General features: G+C 43.8%; 1 protein-coding gene across 1 annotated transcript in view; it reads right to left on the reverse strand.

Annotated features, from left to right (window-relative positions):
- Nucleotides 1–436: 436 nt before the first annotated feature.
- Nucleotides 437–24,281, reverse strand: part of LOC126095586 (leucine-rich repeat-containing protein 24-like) — a 199,391-nt gene continuing 175,546 nt past the window's right edge. The window contains exon 7 of the mRNA XM_049910360.1: nucleotides 437–7,452. Coding sequence (XP_049766317.1) covers nucleotides 6,979–7,452 — 474 coding nt within the window. The 3' untranslated portion in view covers nucleotides 437–6,978. The remainder of the gene's footprint in view (nucleotides 7,453–24,281) is intronic.

Below are 24,281 nucleotides of genomic sequence, written 5' to 3' on the forward strand. Positions count from 1 at the left end.
TTTACAGTTGGCCGACAATTATTTATATTAGTGTATTTGCGATATTGTTTCTGTGGTACATCAATTAATACTGTGTAATCTATTTTTATCCTTACGGGTTATAATGCAGTGGCAAAAGTGTTATAGTATGTTAGTTAAATCCGTCTGATTTGTTTATCTTTGTCATCAAGCAGTTGTCCAAGTTTAATAACTCTGTTCCTTTGCCTCTTTTAAATTCCGGAGAGAACTGCAAAATAATTTATGTTGGATAGTAGAACTTACATTACTCGTGATCATACCTGGAGATATGACTTCATTGAATTTGACACTGATGTACAACAGAAACTGTTGTCACATGGGTAAACGAATATTCACTTCACTAATTCGATGAAATATGGTTGTGCATTGGCACCTATTGTGGGTAGCACAGCTGAATTGGCGAGAAATGAATTGGGTTGGTATTTATTTTTTCTTACGTTTTCACTGGTAATATTGTACTTTCTGAATTATGTAATTATTCAATTTATTCTGATTTGTTTCTAAACTTACAAATTCAAAATAGAATTCAATGCAGTAACTATTGAGAGTCTTCTCTCTGTATGCACAGGAGAATCAAATACTGTTTTTACAAACATATAATAATGATTACATTCCGCTTAATTTTAGTACTGAAATTTGACCAGTTTTAAGAGCACGTTAACATAATAGACAACTGCTGCGGATGTACATGCAGCGTTAAATTATTTGTATATGGTTATTTTTCTTCGTTACATGAAATTAGTACAACTGAAACTAGATTACATACATAATTAAGGAATACAGTGACATGTAATTGACAGTGTTCTATATTGCATCAATTCTACTCTATTGTATAAAGTAATATAAACATTATTTGTAATATGACCTTTTACACCTTTAAAAGAACTCTCGAGATACGTCAAAAAAGTCATTTATCCGTTGAATTATATCTATACTTTCTTCATTATTCCGAAGTTTCTAACAAGTAAAATGTGTTTCTTAATTCTTACATTCTGTTGGTGTTAAAAAGGAATGGATAATGTTTAAACTAAAACGCTACTTTTGAAGTTTTTTATCTGGATTCTGTCTGACGTTTTGTCAAAATACATTATACAGGGAGCTCATTAAGTGAAGAAGGAGAACGACGTATTAAAATGTCCTTGGACTTAGAAAATAAGAAAACCTATAAGACAGCATTTGAAAGTCATTTCCATGCGACTACAGTGATGTTCGCAAACATTTATGAAGATAGCCAATCAACATTCCCTGTTGAAATGAAAAATGTTGTACAGTTTTCTCCAAACAATACAATAAGTGCTGAATGATTCTGTGCTGTTTAATATATGGGTGAAGTAGAGTAATTGTATCATACCACTTCATATAAGGCAAACATGGGAAAATTTGCAGGAAGAATAACTGTCTTCTGTGTATTAAATGAGCTTACGTAGGAAAAAAATGACTGTTGCAGTAAAATCTTTTTTTTTACGTGGTTTTCAAAAAAACGTCATATATTTACACATTGTCTGCACTTCGCCATAAAGCAAACACGCAGAAACACATTTTATACAAGGTTACTGTAACAGAAACAATGAATCGATATTTACAAAGCATTCAGCTATCAGCTGCTCAGGTGAGAACTTTTAAAGGTGGTAAGTGGTCATAGAAGAATACAACAGTACAGGATTTAACACAATTTTTTCCGTCCTAGAGCCAACGGTCTCGGAAATAAATTGTTACTGTTTAAGCATTTAGGGAGAAAATTGTCTTGTTTGATGAAAACACGAGTGCTCTAAGGAGACAGGAGGTTATTACAGTACTTACGTGGAATAATATTGACAGGAGTCTGAGTTAGTTGCATATAGACTAGTAGTCGAAAGTAGTGGAATATAAAATTTTCTTTTCGTTAGTGATTAGTAAAATAATCAAGTTAACCGTTACGATAATAAATTCTCTTAATTTATTTTGTCAGTCTCCACTCTTTTACATTTAAAACTAGACGATCAACAGACTACTCATTGGAAAGGGATTCTTGTTTTTGTCTTACTTGGACACTCACCTGTTAATAGGCCTCCTTTCAGCACTGGTTCACAAATTACTAACACCATAAAAAAGCATTGGTTTTCTGACACCTCCGTCGTATATACACCTAAGAATACAAGATACACATAATATTACAGTTAGTTTCATTTCGGCGCTAACTCGTTCCAGGTGGAGTACCTCATCGCTCTATATCTCAAAACCTTGGCAGCCGTTTTAACAATCACACTGGAGCAGAGAAGTGTCACATCGCTAAGTCCACTTCCTGAGATATGAATTGCACACTTCTGTGATTGCAACAAAAAGATACCCACACATTCACTGTCTGAAAACGTCACCGTAAGTCACTGAAATAGAACACTATGCACTTATTCTCAAGTGCCTCAACTCAACCGAATATGCATCTATGCTCATAGTTCATGATAGGACGCAAAAGAGGTCCTGAGTCATTAGAGTCATAAACAGAGTCGACGGCCTTTGCAATGTCTGTTCTGCAGTGCCGATCTTCATGCAGACTGCGCTTTTAAAGTCACCAGTCCTACAAATCTGTAAACGATTCAGTTCTGAGCTTTAATAATCAAGTTTCGTAATGGACACTGAAGGATAAAAAGGACCTTTCTTTTTTTAAAAAAGGGAAGTCTTTATCTTGTGGTGTGGTGTCACTCAAATACGCCGTATTTGCTGTGTGTGTGTGCGCGCACGCGCGCGCGCGTGTGTATGTGTGTGTGTGTGTGTGTGTGTGTGTGTGTGAACTGTTCACTCGAAGAATAACGCAGATACCCATCAGAATGAGTGTGATAGTATGCTCCAAATGTGGAGCAGCTAAAAAAATAGAACAAAGCAAGATTTCTTACAGTTCATACCGACTGCAATAATCCGTTTAATTTTCACCAGTGTGTGCTGAGTGTTAGGCATGAAGAAATAAAAAATAACAAGCTATGGAAGCTGAATTAAAACCCGATCTGAAAATGAAATTTGTAGTATGTTTTAAATCACACCCATTAGTGGCAAGCAGAAGACTTTGATTTATTTGTGGTGGTTTGTTCAATAAGCTATTTCTGCATAGATTGTTGAGAGAGAATAGAATTGGAAATTGCAACCACTTTAGTTGCTTCAGTTAAAAACAGTACGGAATCAGTTCATTAATTGTTGTAATGTGCAAACTACCACTTGTAGTAACCATTACAGGTATGAATATTAGGATTCTACATCCATTGCAAAGGACAGGTCTACGAAGAAAGGAAGTATTTTCTTTTCTCAGCTTACTACCAGGTAAGCGCAAGGTCGACTTTGACTTATAATGGGACTGTGTGCAACTTTTTGGAGACTCATAACTATCAAAAGAAAAAGAGTTCATAGATGTAAATTAATTAGTATACAAGTAAATTTTGATTTTCGAGACAGCTGAGATATTATCAGATAGTCTGTTGTTATAAGGAAGACGCTTGTGGACAAGTAAAATCTGTGATGCCACGGTACCCGGTACCTTTGCAGTAGACAATTACCTTCAATTACCATATATCTTAAACGAAAGCCACTTGGTATTTGAAATTGAGTGTATATACCAACAAAGAGCTGTGAAAGTATTAAATTCGTTGCAACTAGCATCTAAAATGCAAAGGAAGTCTCCTTATGCTTCAAGGTGGCAGATGAACAGGTATATGAATAATTTTGTAGTTTGGAAAGAACATACAGCGTGGTGTATACTGCGTGATTCAGCTGCTTTACCACTGGATTTTATTCAACCTACAACAATTTCAAATACCGTGCACAAGATTCTCATATTCTCTCACTTGTTACACGCAAATCATTCGTTATACAGAAAAAAATGGAAGGAGCATTTCGTACAAAATTTAATGCAGTTAAACCTTGTATTAAGAAACGTGTTCGCTGGAGGCCACGGTTTTCGAGCATTCCAGGAAAAGTCGTTTGAAGCCGAGTTCTGTACATTTTCCTTGATCAAATCGAGAACTACAGCCTCTAGCGGAAACGTATCCCAGTACAAAATTTAACTACATCAAATTTCCTACAAAGAGGTCCTGTTCAGTTTTTCTGTTGAACTACTGATTTACATGTAGCGAGCTAGAGAATATGAAAATCTTGTGCTTGGTATTTCAAGGTGTTGTGGGTTGTATGAAACCCAGTAGTAGGGGCAGCTAAAGCACCATGTATGTTATGAGTTCGAACTGTGTGTCTATGCAGTCCAGTTAAGTTTTTTTTCATATTATTCTGAACCTTTTGCAACACCAGAGCAGGCTTCATGTGTCGACCCAAAACGTTAACTTTCCGTTAGCTTCCCAGGTTTAACAGACCATTTTTTTCTGACACTTCCCATACTGCGTCTTTCTGAGGGGTGTAACGTATATGCAATGTTGGGATTTGATTTACAACCATGCTCACCATACGTTTTATCCGTATTCGTTAATTTTGTCTGCTACAGCGGGTCTAGAAATTTTACAATTCTATGGTTTCCTTTGTTACATCATTCGGAGCAACCCTTAACTGTACGAAGGAATCTCATTTCTGCAGCTTGGATCTGTCATTGATCTTAGCGTTTATTCATTCAAGTTTCTGTAGTTGTAGTTCTCGTAGACCTGTTGCTTTGCCTCTGAAATTTCTTTCAAATGTAGACTTTTAATTAGGGGTTTTAGAAACGAGCCACGAGAGAAGTTCAGTTTTTGCTTTCCAAATTTTGGGTGGAGAAAGTATTGACCCCAATAAGACAAAATGTCTAGCGAACAAAGGCAACCTTGAGCTTATTTAATACTTGAGTTCTGCCAGTGGATTCATCTCTGCGTATTTATCATCCATGTCTCGCTCTCATGCAACGGAGACGGGAGCGCCACTGTTCTTCCCGTCAGTATCACTTCCTAAATTGAATTTCATTTGTGTCTGTCGGAGAAGAGCAACACGCAAACGGAAACTTTTGGGTTATCTGAGAGATACAATCGAGAATTTCTAATGGTAGATACTTGCCCATGGAATAGTCACCATGTTTTTCCACTTGTATCTACCTCCCACAAACGGAGCTGGGAAAGCCATACTTTTATCTACCAAATCCGTCCCAAGTAGAATATCAGTCAGAAGTATCGGAAGTTAGCCAAGAGCAAGGTAAAGATCTGAAGTTATAGATGAGGTAAGCTCGGGTGTCTCTAGTGGTAGAGTGCTACCCACGAATCCAAAATGAAATTCTGTAGAAAACTTCCAGGTTTATGCTGGAAGTAACTGCTATAATTGCAAATATTTTTATATGGGTATCTTAACATGTACATACATTAGTATGTCGGCTGTTTTCCCACTGCGTCGAACACACTTCCCACAGACAAGACACAAATTTTACGCTCTTATGTTTCTGCAGCACGAATTGAACGATGCCTGATAGTATAGATTTAGACCACCTTTTATGCGTCTATACATTTACACTACAAAGTTGAACCTGCTGAAATGAGGAAAATGAACATTAGTGGTTGCCTTGGGCCATGTGTACTTGCAGGAACTAAATTAAACTAAACCCAGTCCGAACAGGCCTCGGAAGGCCCAATTGTTGCCGACTAGCCGCCGTGTCATTCTCTCAGCCCAAGTGTGTCACTGGATGTTGATACGGAGGGGTATGTGGTCAGCACACCGCTCTCCCGGCAGCCGCTACTTCTTAGTCAAGTAGCTCCTCAGTCTGCCTGACAATGTATCAGTGCACGACGCTTGCCAACAGCGCTCGGCAGACCGTACATCACCCATCCGAATACTAGCCCAGCCCGACAGCTCTTAACTTCTGCGATCTGACGAGAACCGGTGTTAACACTGCGACAAGGCCTTTGGCACTTGGAGGTACTACACAACCTAAAAACATACGACTTGTAACAGCTATAATTATTAGTACGAAAAATCAGTCAATACTGACGTAATGTTACTCAGTACATCGCCCTGAGTCACAAATAAAAATATCTACACCTATACCCATTATATGCCTAGTAGACATGGGCTCTAAAACGCATACCTTAAGAGGTATGAGCACCTGTTCATCTTCGATACTATGGAACAGATCTCTTCTACTGCAAGGTTTTTGCTTTCCAAATTTCGGGTGGAGAAAGTATTGATCCCAATAAGAAAAATGTCTAGTGAACAAAGGCTCAAGATTACATACTTTGAAAGCTATGATCACTCGTTCATCTTCACTAGTGTGAACATATTTCTTCTGCTGAACGAGTGCTCAAAGATCTTAAGGTATGTATTTTAGATCCCATGTTAACCAGACACATTTTTCTTGTTTTCATCCACAGTAGAAGAGGTGTTTCTTACTATCGAAGATGAACAAGTGCTCATATCTCTTAAGATATGAGCTTTAGAGCCCTTGTTTACTAGTTTTTTTTTATTTTGGTATAAAGAACCTGTCCCTAAGGTTTATCGATGTTTTTTTGGGGCACACTGTATATAATATTTGAAGGTTGCTACCATCAAGTTGAAGCTTTGAGGCGAATAATGAGGCAATTCCAAGTGTTCCAAATGGTGTAGTATGACCCACAGGTCTGAACTGAAATTCCGTTACGAACACTACTAATTTCAACTGGGTATATTAGAAATCAACCAAAATAAGTTGAAACTTTCTGACGATTTATGAAGCGAACTCGGGTGTTGCTGATGGTAATTGCCCACCGATTGTAGGTGTCCTAGAATGAGGCCTCATCTGCAATTTAGTTTTCCCACGTGTGACGGGCAACAGGAGTGTCATGCGTTATATGATATGGCCTCTATATGTCCTTGTGGTGGTTTGTCCTGGTGTAAAGGAGGATACCATAGCACAACAATGAAGTCCAATTAATAGTGACAAGGCTCAGAGGAGTTACCTACGCCACTGTGTGAAACTGCCACACGCAGAGGAGTAGCAAAGACACGATCATCCTCTGGCGTAGTCCTGCGCGCGAGGTAGAGCTTCAAATCGACGTCGCCTCAGAGGGCGACATACTCGGCCGGCAGAGGGGAGCACATGGGGGGCAGCGGGGGTGGCGGGATGTCGTCGGGGGCGTCGGCGTCGGCGTCGGCCTCGCTGTCCGGGGGCAGCGCGTCGGGCAGCGACAGCGTGGAGCTGCCGCCGGCGGTGACGCGCGGGCCCATGTTGTCGTAGTGCGGCTGCCCGTGCGGCGGCGGCGGCTGCGCCAGCGGCGGCGCCACCACCTCCTCCTTGCGCTGGGTGGCGCCCGGCCGCGCCCTGGGTAGCGTCGCGTACGCGTGGGTGGCCAGCACGCGCGGAACGTAGAAGGGCGCGTCGGGCCCCGCCGCCACGCTCACGCTGGCCGCCTTGCCGCTTCCGGGGGCAGCGGGGGCGGCGTGGCCCGGCGGCGGTTGCGGTGGCAGCGGGCCCGCGCGGTGCGGGATGTCCAGCAGGTCCGGGTAGCGCTGCTCGGGTTCCACGGGCTGACTCACCTGCAATCGAGAGCCCGTGTCACACTTGTGTGGTAGCCGTGTAAAAAACACACTGCTCGACTGTGGCTTAAGGGGGTAGGACGTCAAACGGGCCGACTTGGAGCAGGAGAGGCGCCACAGGACATTTTAATTTCCACTGTCTATACTTTTACAAGGAAATTCATAAAACTTTGTCAGAATGACCAGAAAGGATTCAGGATTCACACTCGTAGCAGCGGAAGTTCAAAAACATAACAAAATATTTTTTTCATGTGAAAATTCATCATTTTTTCACTTACTATTGGCTCCATTTGCTGCTATAGGTGTACTTTTCTTCATAAGTAAGAGAGACTGTTTGATGAATTTTGCACAGCATACAAACCATACCTATATGTGTCTTAAACTCTAGAACCTATTTAATTTATGAAAAAATGAATTAGCTGTCAATTTTTACCACAGTTTTTTAATAGATCTGGAAAATTCTAGTTTCATACACCTGTAAGTGTGTTTTGTATGCTGCGCAAAATTCATTAAAAAATGTCTCTTATTTGTGAAGAAAAATGTACCTATAGCAACAAGTGCAACCAACAGTAAGAGAAAAAATGATGAAATTTCATATCTAAAAAAAAATTATATTCTTATGTTACTGCACTTCCACTGCTATGAGTGTGAATCCTGAATCCTTCCTGGTCATGCTGACAAAGTTTTATGAATTTCTTTGTAAAAGTATAGACAGTAGAAAATAAAATGTCCTCTGGTGCCTCTCCTGCTCCAAGTCGGCCCGTTTGACGTATTACCCCCCCCCCCCCCCTTAAGAACAGTGACATCTCTGGTATTTTGCGAATATATTTGTGTAGGTGACATACTTGGGTGATTAATATCACATGATCACAGGGTAATGGTAGCGCGAGATAAACCATTGCAAATGTGAAATAATGGTACATTAATAACGAGCATAACCGTCAGAATATTAAATGCATTGAGCTGTAAAAGTGCCGGATCTCAGCTTGTGGCATGGAGCCCCATGCCTGTTGCAGCCGACTGATCGATACAGAAATGATTAATGCTAGTTGTGGATGACGCTGGAGTTGTCGTCGGACGATTCCCCATATGCACTTGATTGGACACAGATCTGCTGATCAAGCAGACGAAGGCAGCACTCGACACACTGTAGAGCATATTGGGTTACAAAAGCCGTATATGGGCATTATCCTGCTGGAAAACATCACTTAGAATGCTGTTCATGAATGACAACACAAGAAGTCGAATCGCCAAACTGACCTACAAATTTCAGTTGCGTTGCGTGGGATAACGAGAGTGCTTCTGCAGTCATAGAAAATCGCACCCCATACCATAACTGCAGGTGTAGGTCCATAGTGTCTAGTACGCAGGTAGGTTCGTTGCAGGTCCTCAACTGACCTTCTAACTAACAAAATGTGTTCAGATGTGTGTGAAATCTTATGGGACTTAACTGCTAAGGTCATCAGTCCCTACACTTACACACTACTTAACCTAAATTATCCTAAGGACAAACACACACACACACCCATGCCCGAGGGAGGACTCGAACCTCCGCCGGGACCAGCCGCACAGTCCATGACTGCAGTGCTTTAGTCTAACTAATACACGGTCATCACTGGCGTTGAGGCAGAACCACCTTTCATCATAAAACACAACAGACCTCCATCCTGCCCTCCAATGGGTTCTCGCGCGACCCGACTGAAGTCGCAAACGACGGTGCAGTGGAATGCAGGATACAAGGCGTCTGGTTCGGAGCTGCTCTTGAAGTAATCGATTTGTAACAGTCTTTTGTATCACTGTCGTGCCACCTGCTGCTTAAATTGCTGCTGCAGATGCAGTACGATACGCCAGAGCGAAACACGGAGTACGATGGTTTTCCCTCTCGGTAGTGCCAAGCAGCCGTACGGAGCCCAGTCTTCTTGTGTTCGCACATTCTCATGACCACGAGTGCCAGCAGTCGTTTACTATGGGTACATTCCTGACAAGTCTACCTGCAGTATTGCAGAAGGAATATCCAGTTTCTCGTAGCACTATTACACGACATCATTCAAACTTAGTGAGATGTTGACAGTGGCGTCTTTGTAGTCTCAAAAACATGCTTGACTAACATCAACTCACCCCCTGCAATTTCAAAGGTAACTAACATACACGACTGTTAAAGTCTGTATTTAAAGCAAACCTGATTTGAATATTCGTAGTGGCGCTACTAGCGCCATTACTATGCGAAGGCGCGAAATTTGAACACACGTTATCTTTCAGCTGTAGAAACACGCCTACCAACTTTCGTTTATGTAGGTGTTGCGTATTTATAACGAAAAATGGTGCAGTTTTTACCAAATGAGAAAGCAGGATAACAGATATAGAAAACACTCATATTTGACGCAGCTCAGGCTCCCAAAATCAAGGTCGATGTGGGACATTTTGGACCTGTTATTCATGCTGGCTACCAAACAGTTGAGGTGTCTTTGGGGGATATTTTCGCACTCCTCTCTGAAAGTGGTTTTCAGTTGTTCTACGAACCACGGAGGAGGTGTTCATAGAGAAACCTGTCTGCCAAGAGCGTCCAACGCACTTTGTATAGCGTTTAGATCAGGAGAGTACGAAGGCCATTCCATAGATTCAATACCTGTATTTTTCAGTTTTTCCGACAGATGATCGGTACTCTGTGAGCGGTAATTTTCTTTCACAAACAGAAAGTCGGATTTTACCGCACCCCTAAACAGACACACATGAACCTGAATGATCTCCCTGCTACACCGCTGTGCTCTAACGACACCTGACGCAAAGCTAAGCAGCGGTCTTCGGCCATTGTGCATAATGCCAGCCCACATCATAACTCGTACACCATACTGATGACGTTCAGGAACATTCTGTGGTGTGTAACTCATTACTCTGTCTCTACACACTCACTGGTGGCCAGACTCATCTGCCACGGTGATGCAGGATTCGTTGGAGAACATCCCTCTGGACCACTGCTGCTGACTCAAACGAACATGCTCCCATCAACGACCCCTTTCTCAACGTTAGCGTGGTGGAAGTGGGCTGCATTTAACAGGCTTCCTAACTCATAAAGCAGCCTTATTCAAATGTCGCGAAATTGTTCTGGCAGACACGTGTACCGGTAGTGTCAGCGATGTACCTAGGAGTGAGAAGCCGTCTGCCACCACCAGTATGTTTTCGCACAGTATTTACAACTTCGGCGGCCTTTTTTAATCGCGAGACGACATTTTTGGACACAGCCTTAACTGTGACCACAATGGTGACAGTTTGATCGACTTGGAGCTGTCGAACTGCTCGTCCACGATCGTAAGCACTCAAATGATGCCTTGCGGACATCTTGGCGTAGCACACGGAATGTCGCACCGACAGGTTCCACAACAATTCTTCCCAGGCACTAAGGGGCATGAACTGTCCGATGCATGCAGAACATTTGTGGACAGGCTTCACTGTAGCTCACTTTTCCCGCTCTACACATTTCCTTTTACCCACATCGGTCGGGCGTTCCGTTGCAATTGCTAGTTCCGCAGCAGTTGGTAGTTGCACCCCAGTAAGTATTAGTTCTTCCTTAGCGTTTGTCAAGCAGTGTACCAAATCGCTGCGGTGATCGCACATTTCTCAAGCTGTTGTTGTGCACGGCAAGACACATCACGTTCGGCTGCATCTCCCTTCCTTTCTTCTCATTCTCTGAGTACACTCGGATCAAGGAGGGTCTTAGTATAAAGTGTTATTCATTTTGGCTATTCACATTTTGTTTGGTAGTGGTCATGGGTTGGCACACATCTGATTATGGTGTCACAGTACAGCTGAAGATGGTATATTCATGATTTGTGTAAAAAATTATTAATACAAATTGTTTCAAAAAGTATGTCAGTATGATGCTGTCAAAACTGCCGATCGCTGCGTCATGACTCGGTTACTAGAGGAATGAATACATTGTCTAGTTTGTATCCATTGCCGCTATATGTCAGTCGCATTCTGTTCGCTTGGTTACCATCACATGTTGCAAAATGAACACTCCGCATCAGAAATGATTTTGTGTTCTCGAGTTTGCGAAGACAATTCCATAATTGCATAGCAGAGGCGCGTCAGGTTGAGGCACTAAACTGATCCTCCGAATAGATGGAACTTACGCAGACGGTATCGACAGTTTGTAGACACAGGATGTGTATACAAATTAAAGTGACGACGCCGCCCTTGTGTTTCCGACGAAAATGTCGCACGAATTCAAACCGTTTTCCAAAGCAGTCCTACAAAATCAGTTAGTCGTGCGAGTCAGGATTTCCAACTGTCCACAACAATAATTTTCTGTCTTTTGAGATGTCGGTTGGTTATGAAGCCGTACGAGGTATAGCTGTTACAGGCTCTACGTCGTAACGCCAAACGCAAAAGTGTGGCATTTTCTGAGGAGCTTCAGAATGCTGTTGACAATGGTAACACTTTCGCACAACACATCGTGTTCAGTGATGAAGCAGTTTTCCGCCTTAGTGGGAAAATAAACGAACACAGTGTTCAAATTTGGGGCCTACAGAATCCACTTGCAGACACTGAATATGTACGAGGTTCACAGAAGGTCGACGTGGTTAGTGCGATATCCCTTTCACCTGTTTGCGGCGCATTTTTTTTTTTTTTGATAGAACACAACAACAGTCAACAGTATCTTACGGTCTTACAAATCTGGTTGCTTCCGAAGCTGAACAAGAACGACTTCATTCTTCAACAAGAGTCGCTACGTGTGCGAATATATGAATAAAACTACTGAGCCCTTGGATTGATCGTTAAACAGCTGGCGACTAAGCTCTTCTTAGCTGGCCTCCACAGTCATGGGATATGACGCCCTGTGACTTGTTCTCGTGGGGTTTCATTAAGGACAACGGTTATGCACATAACTACAACACTAACTGGAAAAGAAGAAGAATCGTACTGCCATGACATCATTGGCGATGGACATGGTTACGCCAGTGTTGGGGGAATCCGAGTATCGATGTGAGAGTGTTCGTGTCGCTGGTGCAGAACGTATCGAACATTTATAATCTAAACTTGAAGACTCGTAAATACGTTTCTCAAGTTTCATAGATGTGTGTCTCCCAATTTAATAAATGCAAGCGTTCGAAATACGTATATGCTTATTGAAACACCCTGTACAGCTACGTGCAACCCAGATTTTTTAACAATCTATTCATAAGTACCTTCAGAGTTTCAGAAGATGACTGCGCCAAAAGTGCTGGTCATACAGTGAATATACGCATACCGGTAGATAGACAATCTTTCCAAGTTCTAAACTCACATGATACGTGCTCAAGACGGGTACCGTCTATGACGCAGAAAACATCAGTAAATGCCTGTAGTTGACTGAAGCTGCTTCTGCTGTCCAGGACGGCACCACGACAGCAGCCGCCTTTTGAAATCTGCCGGCCGGGATGACCGAGCGGTTCTAGGTGCTACAGTCTGGAACCGCGCGACCGCTACGGTCGCAGGTTCGAATCCTGCCTCGAGCATGGATGTGTGTGATGTCCTTAGGCTAGTTGGGTTTAAGTAGTTCCAAGTTCTAGGAGACTGATGACATTAGAAGTTAAGTCCCATACTGCTCAGAGCCATTTGAACCATTTTGAAATCTGTTCATTGAGCTCTGCAGGTGCGAACATACTGAATGCGACACTTCGTTGCGCAACAAGTGGAATATTCCCGCTTCAGGCCTATAGTTTCACAAAGTTCCCATGTATGGAGGGGTAGCCTTCAAAATGGCGTCTGTATCAAAGTTGGGTTCCAAACAGAGAGCAGTCGTTCAGTTTCTTTGGCGTCAAACCAGAGCATCACAGATATTCACAACGGCTTGCATAATGTCTATGGAAACGTGGTAGTGATTAAAATGACGGTGAACCGTTAGGCGATTTCCCGCGTATAGGCCAGCCACTCGCAGCTGCATCTCCTGTATTGTTGGAACGTTCGGACAGTCTCGTACGATGTGATAGAGGCATGAATGTCAAACACCTCGCTGCTCAGCCGGACGTCTCTGTAGGTAGTACTTAGACACTCAAATGTGTATGTCGTCTGGGTTCCTCGCCGCCTAACAGAAGATCATAAAGGACCACCTGTGCGGAACTGCTTACGCGTCACGAGGCTGATCGTTACAGTTTTTTGTCAAACATCGACACAGCCGAAGAAACTTAAACTCATCACTTCGGACCGGAAACAAAACGCCCATCTATGGAATGGTGTGACGCCACCTCTCTTCCAGTCCAGCTCAGTGGTTTTGATTATAATTGTGTTCGTCTGAAAGTACCTTCGTCGAGAGTACCCACGACTCGGGAGATCTATAGGTGCCTTATGGATCACCATGGCCGCAACAAATGGAATTAAAATACCCGTCGAGAACGTGGAACCACATTTGGTGTGCAGTGCATACTCCATTACTGTCAACAGCAGCGAGATCGATGTGGTATATTCTTATAAACCGCAAACTTGTGACCAGGAGTCGATTACATTCTATTCATTTGGTCGATTCTCCTCTTTGCACAAACTGTGGATCGCTGGACATGCGACGAAATATTAGTATTCGTATGATAATAAGTCCCTGATGGATTATTGGATGTATTTACAAGAACAACACGAGCTCATACGGAGTCATACGAAATACAGGACTTACTTTTCCCATTTTTTAAGAAGTGTTTTTCACAATCCGCCCGACAGCTGGGGTGTCCCAGAAATGAGAAGACTCCTGCAGCAGAACGACTAGAGACAATACTGCGCGGTTCAATTATATTGGCAGATTGCACACTGAGAAGAAAACTGGCCCCTACCGGTTGGCGCCAGTCATGACTGGATTATGTTTACATGAAAAAGAAAAACAGACAACGATACTAAACACCTAAGCCGCCTCAGATAATAGTCCTCCTAATGGTCGCCGCAGAAGAAATACATGCCACGCACAATGGCAGAAACGGTCAAGATTATATTGCTTTCTGCCAGATTTATGATGGGACACCGCGTGCTGCAGGGATTGTGATGCAGATGATAACTTCATTTTCACTTCCGCCCGTGACTAGGATTGTTATTTACTTCATTCATGTTAAAAAAAAAGAGGGCGGCCTTTTCGTTCATTTTATGGTTTCCAAATTGTTTTTGCTGTCTCGATACTTTTCTTATCCCTAGGACAGCACAATTGTACGAATAAAGATTGTTTGTTTATCTTGCCTTCCTGTTCCAAAAAAACAAAAAGAAAAAAGGAATTAGTGGTCGCGTTGTTGGTCCATAAAGCGGAGGAACTGAGTTTTTATTTTTATTATCAAAAAAATAGTAAAAAATACCAAAAAAATTAAAAAAGTGGTCAGCGTGACGGATTGCCATCCTACGGGCCCGGGTTCGATTCGCGGCTGGGTCGGAGATTTTTCTCCGCTCACGGACAGAGTGTTGTGTTTTCTTCATCATCATTTGATCCCCATCCGACGCGCAAGTCGCCCAATGTGGCGTCGAATGTAATAAGACATGCACCAAGGCGGCCGGACCTGCCCCACAAGGGGCCTCCCGACCAATGAAGCCAAACGCATATTTCCATTTTACCTCTCTTCCAAAGAAAAAGTTCAAAGCCGCAGCCTCAGCCGTTAAACTGTTGGAGACGGTCTTCAGTGAAGCTGACTGATTCGATGCTTGGAGGTATTATCTCTGCGCTGATATGTTATTTTTTCTCTTCGTCTTGTAGTTTTTCGTACAGTCTTCTTCTAAAACCCCAGAGCGATAAGGGGTGATAAAAGGCTTTCGTAAGCCGTACAGTCTAAAATCGGTATGCCGATCAGAGAAAATCACCGTGAACTTTGGATAATCGTGCCACCAGCGTAGCAAGTTGAAGATAACTGTGTAGTAAAACATTGCGTGTAGCTGCAGGAAGAAGTCAGTAACTGCCTGCAACACATTCTCATCCGATAGGAGTCGTCAACCCTTCAAGACCAGTTTTAAGGGACGGTTCGGGATAGGTCAGGACTACAGGGCGGGTACTCGAGTGTCACCCACTCGAGCCGGTGTACCTTCTGCGTTATGATATGTGCGATATGGGGACGTCGAATCGCGACCAGAACGGAATTTAGCGTGTTATTCCGCAACGATGGTTTTCGACAGACATGCTGATCTACACACATTCTTCATCCTCTGATGGATGTCTACTGGTGTTTGTCCTTCGGCAGAGGGGATAACAGCACGTTGGCCCTCTTCGGGTGCATTTCGTAACAACGTTGCAGTAGTTCACGTTCCCGTATTTACCGCAACCACGTCGGAAAGACAGGAATGCATCAGTGGTTTCTTACGTACGTGTCGGTGTTTTTATACCCAAATAGGAGTCGCACTATGTTCCGTATCCAGCAACGTCCTCAAACGGAAACTTTTTGATCGCCCGTTGTACATTTAAATAATCCTGTGCTAGTCGGGATTTCGGTTTATTGTTGTTTAAAAGGCGGGGAAATTGGTTACAGTGAAACCATACGATAATCTTGAACAGTTTCACGCTTTTAAGAGCACTATGGCGATGCTGAGAAATTCTTCTAGTAGTTTCCAATGAGCTGACTAGGAAATAAAGACTTAAGGACATAATGTAAGTGGAATGTAGGCAAACCCACATCTATCGTATTTGTAAATTTAGAATAAACGATTCCGTGTTACGACTATAAAACATAAACGGCAGTCAAATGTAAACGAGGCTGATAAAAAAAGTAAACTGTTTATCATTTCAAAAGTAATTGCCCTAACTGTTAATACATTTACCCCACTTTTAGACAAGATGGTCAATGCCTTCATGGCAAAAATGTTTGCCATTGCCTACATAACCATGATTGTACCCAGCCACGTACCACTTCGTTCGAAGTAAATCGACGGCCACCAGTGTCCCTTCAGGGCTCCAAAAATACGGAAATCGTATGGGGAGAGACCGGGGCTGTGTGGAGGAGATGAAAGCGCGCCACATGTTGCCAAACCTGTGCTGCAGAAGTTTCGCTGGGAAGCCCTTACACATCCTCCATATAGTTCCGATCTCTCCCTACGCGGTATCTACAATTTTGGAGCCATTAAGAAAGACAGTCGTGGGCATCGATTTGCTTTCCCCGAAGAAATGCACGCCAGGGCAAAGCCGTGATTCTCTAGACAAGCGTAAATATTTTCTCATGAAGACGTTAATCGTCTTGTCTCACAGTGGGATAAACGAAGACGATTAAATTTTTTGCTAATTGTCTCGTTTTCATATGAATACATTCTGTATTTTAAGAAATTTTGAACTTAGCAGGACAAAACACAGCGATAGATAGGCTACATGCTGTACAAAAACTTGACAGCAGTTGTGAAAGTCGAAATGCACGGCAGGCAGGCAACAACTGAAAAGGAAATGAGACTTGGCTGTGGCCTATAGGCCCCTTCCATTAAGTCTATGCATAGAGCAAGTGGTACAGGAAATCGAAGTGGAATTGAGAAGAGGATTTTTAGTTCAGAGAGAAGATAAAAGATTTAAATTACACCACAGACGTTCTGTCTGAGGAACAAAGGCCGTGGAACATCAGTTCACTGTAATGCTTGATGATTGTAGATCCATGCATGTTCTTCATGAATCTGATCCAAGCAGTTTTCCGTAGTCTTATCACACAAAACTGGCCGTTCGTATACTAAGTAAATTAGTGATCCAGACTCTATTTCAAAGGCAATGTGTACGCTTGCAGAAAAAAAGACCAATAAAAATGGGTCGAATGAAGTGAACTCCATACTGAGCCATTCCCAAAGACTGTCGTGCCCTACCTGAATATGCGAAGCCGCCAGTGTTAATGGAGCTCCTACTACTCTACATGGCAGCGTGGATACGGTCAGTTAACCGCCAAAACAGTGCAAACGGTCACCGGCTGCGAGTCAGCCAGGTATCTTTTCGACAGCACCGTACCCTGGTGGGAAAATGCGAAGCAGCCAAGTGGCTCTCCATATGCAGTCTGAGTGCATTGTGCCGTAGCAACGTTTCCCATAAAAGTGTGATAGTAACTAAAGTTTATCTCCTAGAATGTGCTCTCCTACTCAACCCACTTCACCCCTTACACGTTGTGATATTTGTCTTTGAATCGTGACATGTATTTGGGAAAAACAAAATAAAACTCAAAAGGTGATTACGTGAAACAGATAGGCAATGTAGTGCTACTGGTCTCTAACTCTCAGTGGACGAGATAATCTCAGAGTTACTAGCATAATGTCAGGATGATTATTTTCTTGGGTCAATAGGAAGAAGGAGACGGAAAATTGTGAAATATATAGGCCATTCACTCCAGAATTTAACGGTACTAGAATGATTATTGCGACAAAATTTACTAGAATGCAAACATAAGATAGTTGGGAATAATTCTGGGCTCCGCATTCTTCATGGAAAGAAAAATAAATAGAATCGAACACCTTTATTGGTGGAGAGGAGTATTTTCGGACAGTGACTTGTGCAGTGTAAAGAAATTGAAGAAAGAAAAAGTAGAAGTAGGTGGAATGTCCAAATCTATACTATGTCATCAAAAGTATATAGACACCTGGCTGAAAATGACTTGCAAGTTCGTGGCGGCCTCCATCGGTAATGCTGAAATTCAGTATGGTGTAAGCCCACCCTCAGCCTTGATGTCAGCCTCTACTCTCGCAGGCATACGTTCAGTCAGGTGCTGGAAGGTTCCTTGGGGAATGGCAGCCCATTCTTCACGGAGTGTAGCAGTGGAGAGAGGTATCGACGTTGGTCGGTGAGACTTGACACGAAGTCGGCATTCCAAAACATCCCAAAGAGTTCCTATACGATTCAGGTCAAGAATGTGTGCAGGTCAGTCCATTACAGGGATGTTACTGTCGTGTAATCTCTCCGCCATAATCCGTGCATTATGAACAGGTGCTCGATCGTGTTGAAAGATGCAATCACCATCCCCTAATTGCTTTTCAACCGTGGGAAGCTAGAAGGTGCTTAAAACATCAATGTGGACCTGTGCTATGATAGTGCCATGCAAAACAACAAGGGGTGCCAAGCCCCTCCACGAAAAACATGACCACACCATAACATCACCGCCTCCGAAACTTACTGTTGGCACTACACACGCTGGCAGGTGACGTTCACCGGGCATTCGCCATACCCATAACCTGCTACATTGTGTACCGTGATTCGTCACTCCACACTAGATTTTTCCACTGTTCAGTAGTCCAATGTTTACACTCCTTACACCAAGCGAGGCGTCATTTGGCATTTACCAGCGTGATGTGTGGCTTATGAGCAGCCACTCCACCATGAAACCCAAGTTTTCTCATCTTCCGCCTAACTGTCGTAGTACTTGCAGCGGATACTGATGCAGTTAGGAATTCCTGTGTGATGGTCTGGACAGACGTCTGCCTATTACACGTTACGGCCCTCTTCAACTGTCGGCGGTCTCTGTCAGTGAACAGACGAGGTCGGCCTGTACGCTTTTGTGCTGTACGTGTCCCTTCACGTTCCCACTTCAGTATCACATCGGAAGAAGTGGACCTAGGGATTTTTAGGAGTGTGCAAATCTCGCGTATAAATGCATGATACATGTGACACCCAATCACCTGACCACGTTCGAAGTCTGCGAGCTCCGCGGAGCGCCCCATCTTGCTCTCTTAAGATATCTGATGACTACTGCGGTCGCTGATATGTAATACCTGGCTGTAGGAGGCAGCCCAATGTACCTAATATAAAAACGTATGTTTTGGTGGGGTGTCCGTATACTTTTGATCACATAGTGTAATTCGAGATGACAGAGTGATAGAATGAGGTACAACGTCTACTGGAAAGCCATTGCCAGACTAATCGCCAAGGTTTATTAAAGCATCTACGATTAGTTAATTTGGCAGTCCAAGAAAAAATTTTACGCGAAGAGTACATTAATTTATGTATTACATATTGTGAGGACCTTCTGTATAGCGAGTATATGTATACGAAAATATTAAGATAGCACATGAAGAGAACAGTCGAATGGCAGATAACTTATAACAAAACTAAAAAATATACATCTTAAGAGAAACTGAATTTTGTACCTGAACCCAATGGAATAAAAGTCATTTTACTTCATGGAGCAAAAGATTATAATTTTTAAACATGAGGAAAACAAAAGTTTTATTCTTTTCTTGAAAATAAGATCACATAGTAAGAGAGAAAACGTAACATGTAGTTTACTGCGAAAATTGCTCTAATAGGACCCATCACATTCAGACCACTATCTCTCTTAGTCAATTCTACTTCTCAGCAATCAAATGGTACTGCAGCTCGTTTCTGAATTGGTATGGAGAAACTTTTTTCAAAGGAACGTACTTGTCCAGAAGACGCCAGGCAAGATTATTCAAGATTTCCTGTGCACGTCTGCAACTTGCATATATGATCAGGGCTTCACGAGCCAAATTAATTGACTCTCAGAGAATACCCGTCACCATTATAGTACCAGTATCGCACGAGATTTACATAAGAAACAAGTCGGACCAGTCAAGAACCACTACCTTATCCTCAACTGACCCAATTGTTAAGAGAAATGTCACTCCACACACGTATAGAGCAGCATTCTGCAATATCAAAGGCACTTTCACATATGTACTTTCCATGGCCACTATCAAGTTGAATAGAATAACTTTTGCTATCAGTAGGCTTCGTTATGAAAAATTAAAAATAACAAGGATTTCTTCAGTGAATTTTTTTTCGTGTTTATTAAATAACACTTTACATTTCGGACCCTATTGGTCCATCATCAGATGCAAATTGTCTTATTAGATGATTTACTTCTGGTCTTCAGTGAGGAAGGTATGTTTCTGTTATCAAAACGTTAGATGTTAGGTTTTGTACATCGTGAATCAATTGTGAAAGTACACTGAAGCGCTAAAGAAACTGGTATACGCATGTGTATTAAAATGCTGAGATATGTAAACTGCCAGAATACGACACTGCTGTCGGCAACGCCTATATACGACAACAAGTGTCTGGTGTAATTGTTTGATCGCTTGCTGCTGCTACAATGGCAGGTTATCAAGATTCAAGTGAGTTTGAACGTGGTATTACAGTTGGGGCAAGAGCGACGGACATAGCGTCTCCGAGGTAGAGATGAAGTGGGGAATTTCCTGTATGACCATATCACGAGTGTACCGTGAATATCAGAAATCCGGTAAAATATCAAATCTCCGACATCACTGCGGCCGGAACAAGATTCTGCAGGTACGGGACCAATGACGACTGAAGTTAATCGTTCAACGTTACAGAAGTGCAGTCCCTCTGCATATTGCTGCCGATTTCAATGCTGGGCTACCACCAAGTGCCAGCGTGTGAACCATTCAACGAAACATCATCGAAATAAGCATTCAGAGGCGAAGGTCTACTCGTGTACCTTTGATCAGTGCACGACACACAATATTATTCCTCGCTTGGGCCCGTCCACACTGACACTGGACTGTTGATGACTGGAAATATGTTGACATGTTGAATAATTGGGTCTACTGCCGGATGTTTGTGTCGCTCTGGCACAATATTGCGGCCACGTAACTCGTTGCGTTCTTCAGGTGCTACCTGAGACTGCCGTATTGGAGGATCTTGTCCAGTATTTATGCCCAGAGGGCGCTGGGTGCTCTCTCTGCCGTCCGCGTCCGCCTGGCGCTGCTTGTAATGTTGTCTCTTCCCCCAGTGCTCCCTTGGACGTCCGCGCCCGACTGGGTCTCCATCTGTGGCAGCTCTATGAGGCCTGTCGTTTGTCCGGCGCTCCGTTCGTGGTCCGCGCCCGCCTCCTGAGGGTTTGGCCCTTCCATGGTGCGCCTGCCTCGTCCACCATCTGCAGTTGTGGCAGCTGTCTGAGGCTCGTCTCGCGTCGGGCGCTCCGTTCGCGGTCCGCGCCCATCTTTCGCTGCTCCTGAGGTTTTGGCACTTCCCTGGTGCTCCGATGGGCGTCCGCGCCCGGCTCGTCCATCATCTGCGGTCGTGGCGGCTGTCAGAGGCCCGTCCCGTGTCGGGAGTTGCGTTCGCGGTCCGCGCCCGCCTGGCGCTGCTCCTGCGGTGTTACTACTTCTTGAGGAGTTTCTTGGTTCCTTTCGTTGGGCCCTGATAAGCTCCAGAGCCAGACTCCACGTCGAGTTGAGCTGGTAACCGCTGTCTCGGTTTATTAGGTGACCTTGATGTCGATGGCCTCCTTTATGACACTGTCCCAAAATCTTGGAGTCTGTGTCACAATTTTGGTGTTGTTGTAGTCCATTGAGTGACCGAGCTCCAGACAATGCTCTGCTGTGGCAGATTTGGTTGCCTGTCTGAGTCTGGTGTGCCTCTGGTGTTTGCACCTGATGTCCACCGTCATGTTTGTCTGATCAATGTATGAATTTCCACACTGGCACAGGTTGTTGTAAATCCTTGGTTTATGTAGCCCCATGTCGTCCTTCACACTCCCTAACATTGTCCCAATTTTGGAGGGTGGGCAGATGATACTCTTTATATCATATTGTGAAAGAATTCTGCTGATCTTTGCAGAAATAGGTCCAGCATATGGCAGGTATGCCACCTTCTTTGCTTCCTCTGGCTCAGTTCTATACCCTGTGGTTGGCTGGTAGCACAAAGTGCCCTTTGGATGTCTGTGGAGGAGTATCCATTTCTGCTGAACACCAGCTGTAGATGTTCTATCTCTGTGGCCTGACATTCTGTATGTGACATAACCCAAGCCCTGTGAACTAATGATTTCATGACTCCAATCTTCTGTGCCGTGTGGTGACAGCTACTGGCTTGAAGGTATAAGTCAGTGTGGGTGGGCTTACGATACACACTGTGCGCCAGAGTGCCATCTGCCTTCCTCTTGACCTGGACATCCAAGAATGGGAGCTGTCCATCCTTCTCTAGCTCCATAGTAAATTTTATACTTTGGTGGTGTGAATTTAGATGTTCCAAAAAGTCTTCTAGCTTCTCCCTGCCACAGGGCCAAATGAGAAAAGTTTCATCGACGTACCTAAGAGAGCACTTGGGTTGGTAAGTTGCTGATGCAAGTGCCTCCTCTTCATACCTTTCCATGAAAAGGTTGGCTACCACTGGTGATAAAGGGCTCCCCGTTGCCACTCCTTCTGTTTGCTCATAAAATTGACCCCCATAAAGAAAAATTGTTGAGGTCAGTACATGCTTGAACAGGTCAAGCAGGGTACCATCGAACTTCTCTCCAATGATATTGAGTGAATCGGTGAGTGGCACTCGTGTGAAGAGCGACACCACATCGAAACTGACCATGATATCAGAGTCCACGGTGTGTAGCTGCCTTAGCCGTTGTAGGAAGTCCTCCGAGTTCCAAATGTGGTGTGCACATTAGCCCACATATGGTGCCAATATCTTCTTCAGGTATTGTGCAGTGAGGTATGTCGCTAACCCAATGTTACTGACAATAGGTTGAAGAGGGACCACCTCCTTGTGGACCTTGGGGAGTCCATAGTGTCTGGGTGGTACAGGTGCTTTGGGATGAAGCTTCTTGATGACCTGTTCAGGTAGACCTGTCTCCTTCAGCATCTTCCGGGTCTTCTTGTCCGCCTTGTCAGTGGGGTCGCCATCTAGTGGTTTGTAACCAGTGTCTTCCAGAAGTTGTTGCACCTTCCTATCATACTCCAACTTATTTAAGATGACCGTGGAGTTACCCTTATCAGCTGGCAGAGCTACAACGCTGTCATCCTCCCATAGCTGCATTAGTGGCACCCTCTCCTCATTCGATATGTTGGATTTTGGGGGCTTCGTCCTGGTGAGTGCTCTGCAGGTAACCCTGCGGATCTTTTCAGACACATTGGAAGGTAGTGTGTTGACGACTTGTGCAACTGAACTGATGAAGGCTGCAACAGGTATGCTTCTGGGAGTCACTACAAAATTGAGGACGTTGCTCAGTGCTTTTGAGGTGGCCTCATTGAGCTGATTGTCACTCAGGTTGACCACTGTCCGTGTGTCCCCATCCTGTTGTACCATCTTGTTAAGGCGCTCAAACTTGGCCTGTTGACATACTGTTGATTCCCTCATGGTGCATTCAGCCAAGGACCAGAAGGCACCATCAACCTGGTCCGAGTCTTCTCGGGTCAGGGCAGCTGCTGTGGAAAGGTGGAGATACAGCAAATCCCTCGACGTGATATCTAGGCGGTGGCACAAGTCATGCACTCTTTCTTTTACCAGTGCTAGGGTAGCTCGGTGTTTGATTCTATTCGCCGTTCTGGTGTTAACATGATGCTTGAACCTGGCGAAGACAGGAACTACATCCCCCTCTCGGCATCTCAGAAGGAAACTGAGATAACTCAGTATCCCCCCCTTCCTCTGTCGAAGCTTATCCAGTTTCTTGATATTAAGGTACATCTCCTCCCTGTAGGGTCTTCTGATATAACTCTTCAGGCTTTCCCACCGAGATCTTGACATATGGAATAATCGGGTCTGCTGCCGGATGTTTGTGTCGCTCTGGCACAATATTTCGGCCACGTAACTCGTTGCCTTCTTCAGGTGCAACCTGAGACTGCCGCATTGGAGGATCTTGTCCAGTATTTATTGTGCCAGAGCGACACAAACATCCGGCAGTAGACCCAATTATTCCACATGTCAAGATCTCGCCGGGAAAGCCTGGGAATATTCTGTCTGGTCGGACGAGTCACCTTTCAAATTGTATCGAGTGGATGGACGTGTACGGGTATGGAGACCACCTCACGAATATATGGATCCTGCATGTCAACAGGGGGCTGTCCAAGCTGATGGACGCTCTATAATGATGTGGGTCATGTGCAGCTGGAGTGATATGGGACCCCTTATACGTATAGATACGACTCTGACAAGTGAAACGTACGTAAGCATCCTATCTGATAACCTGCTGCCATTC

Source organism: Schistocerca cancellata, chromosome 8, assembly GCF_023864275.1.
Source record: "Schistocerca cancellata isolate TAMUIC-IGC-003103 chromosome 8, iqSchCanc2.1, whole genome shotgun sequence".
Lineage (NCBI taxonomy): Eukaryota > Metazoa > Arthropoda > Insecta > Orthoptera > Acrididae > Schistocerca > Schistocerca cancellata.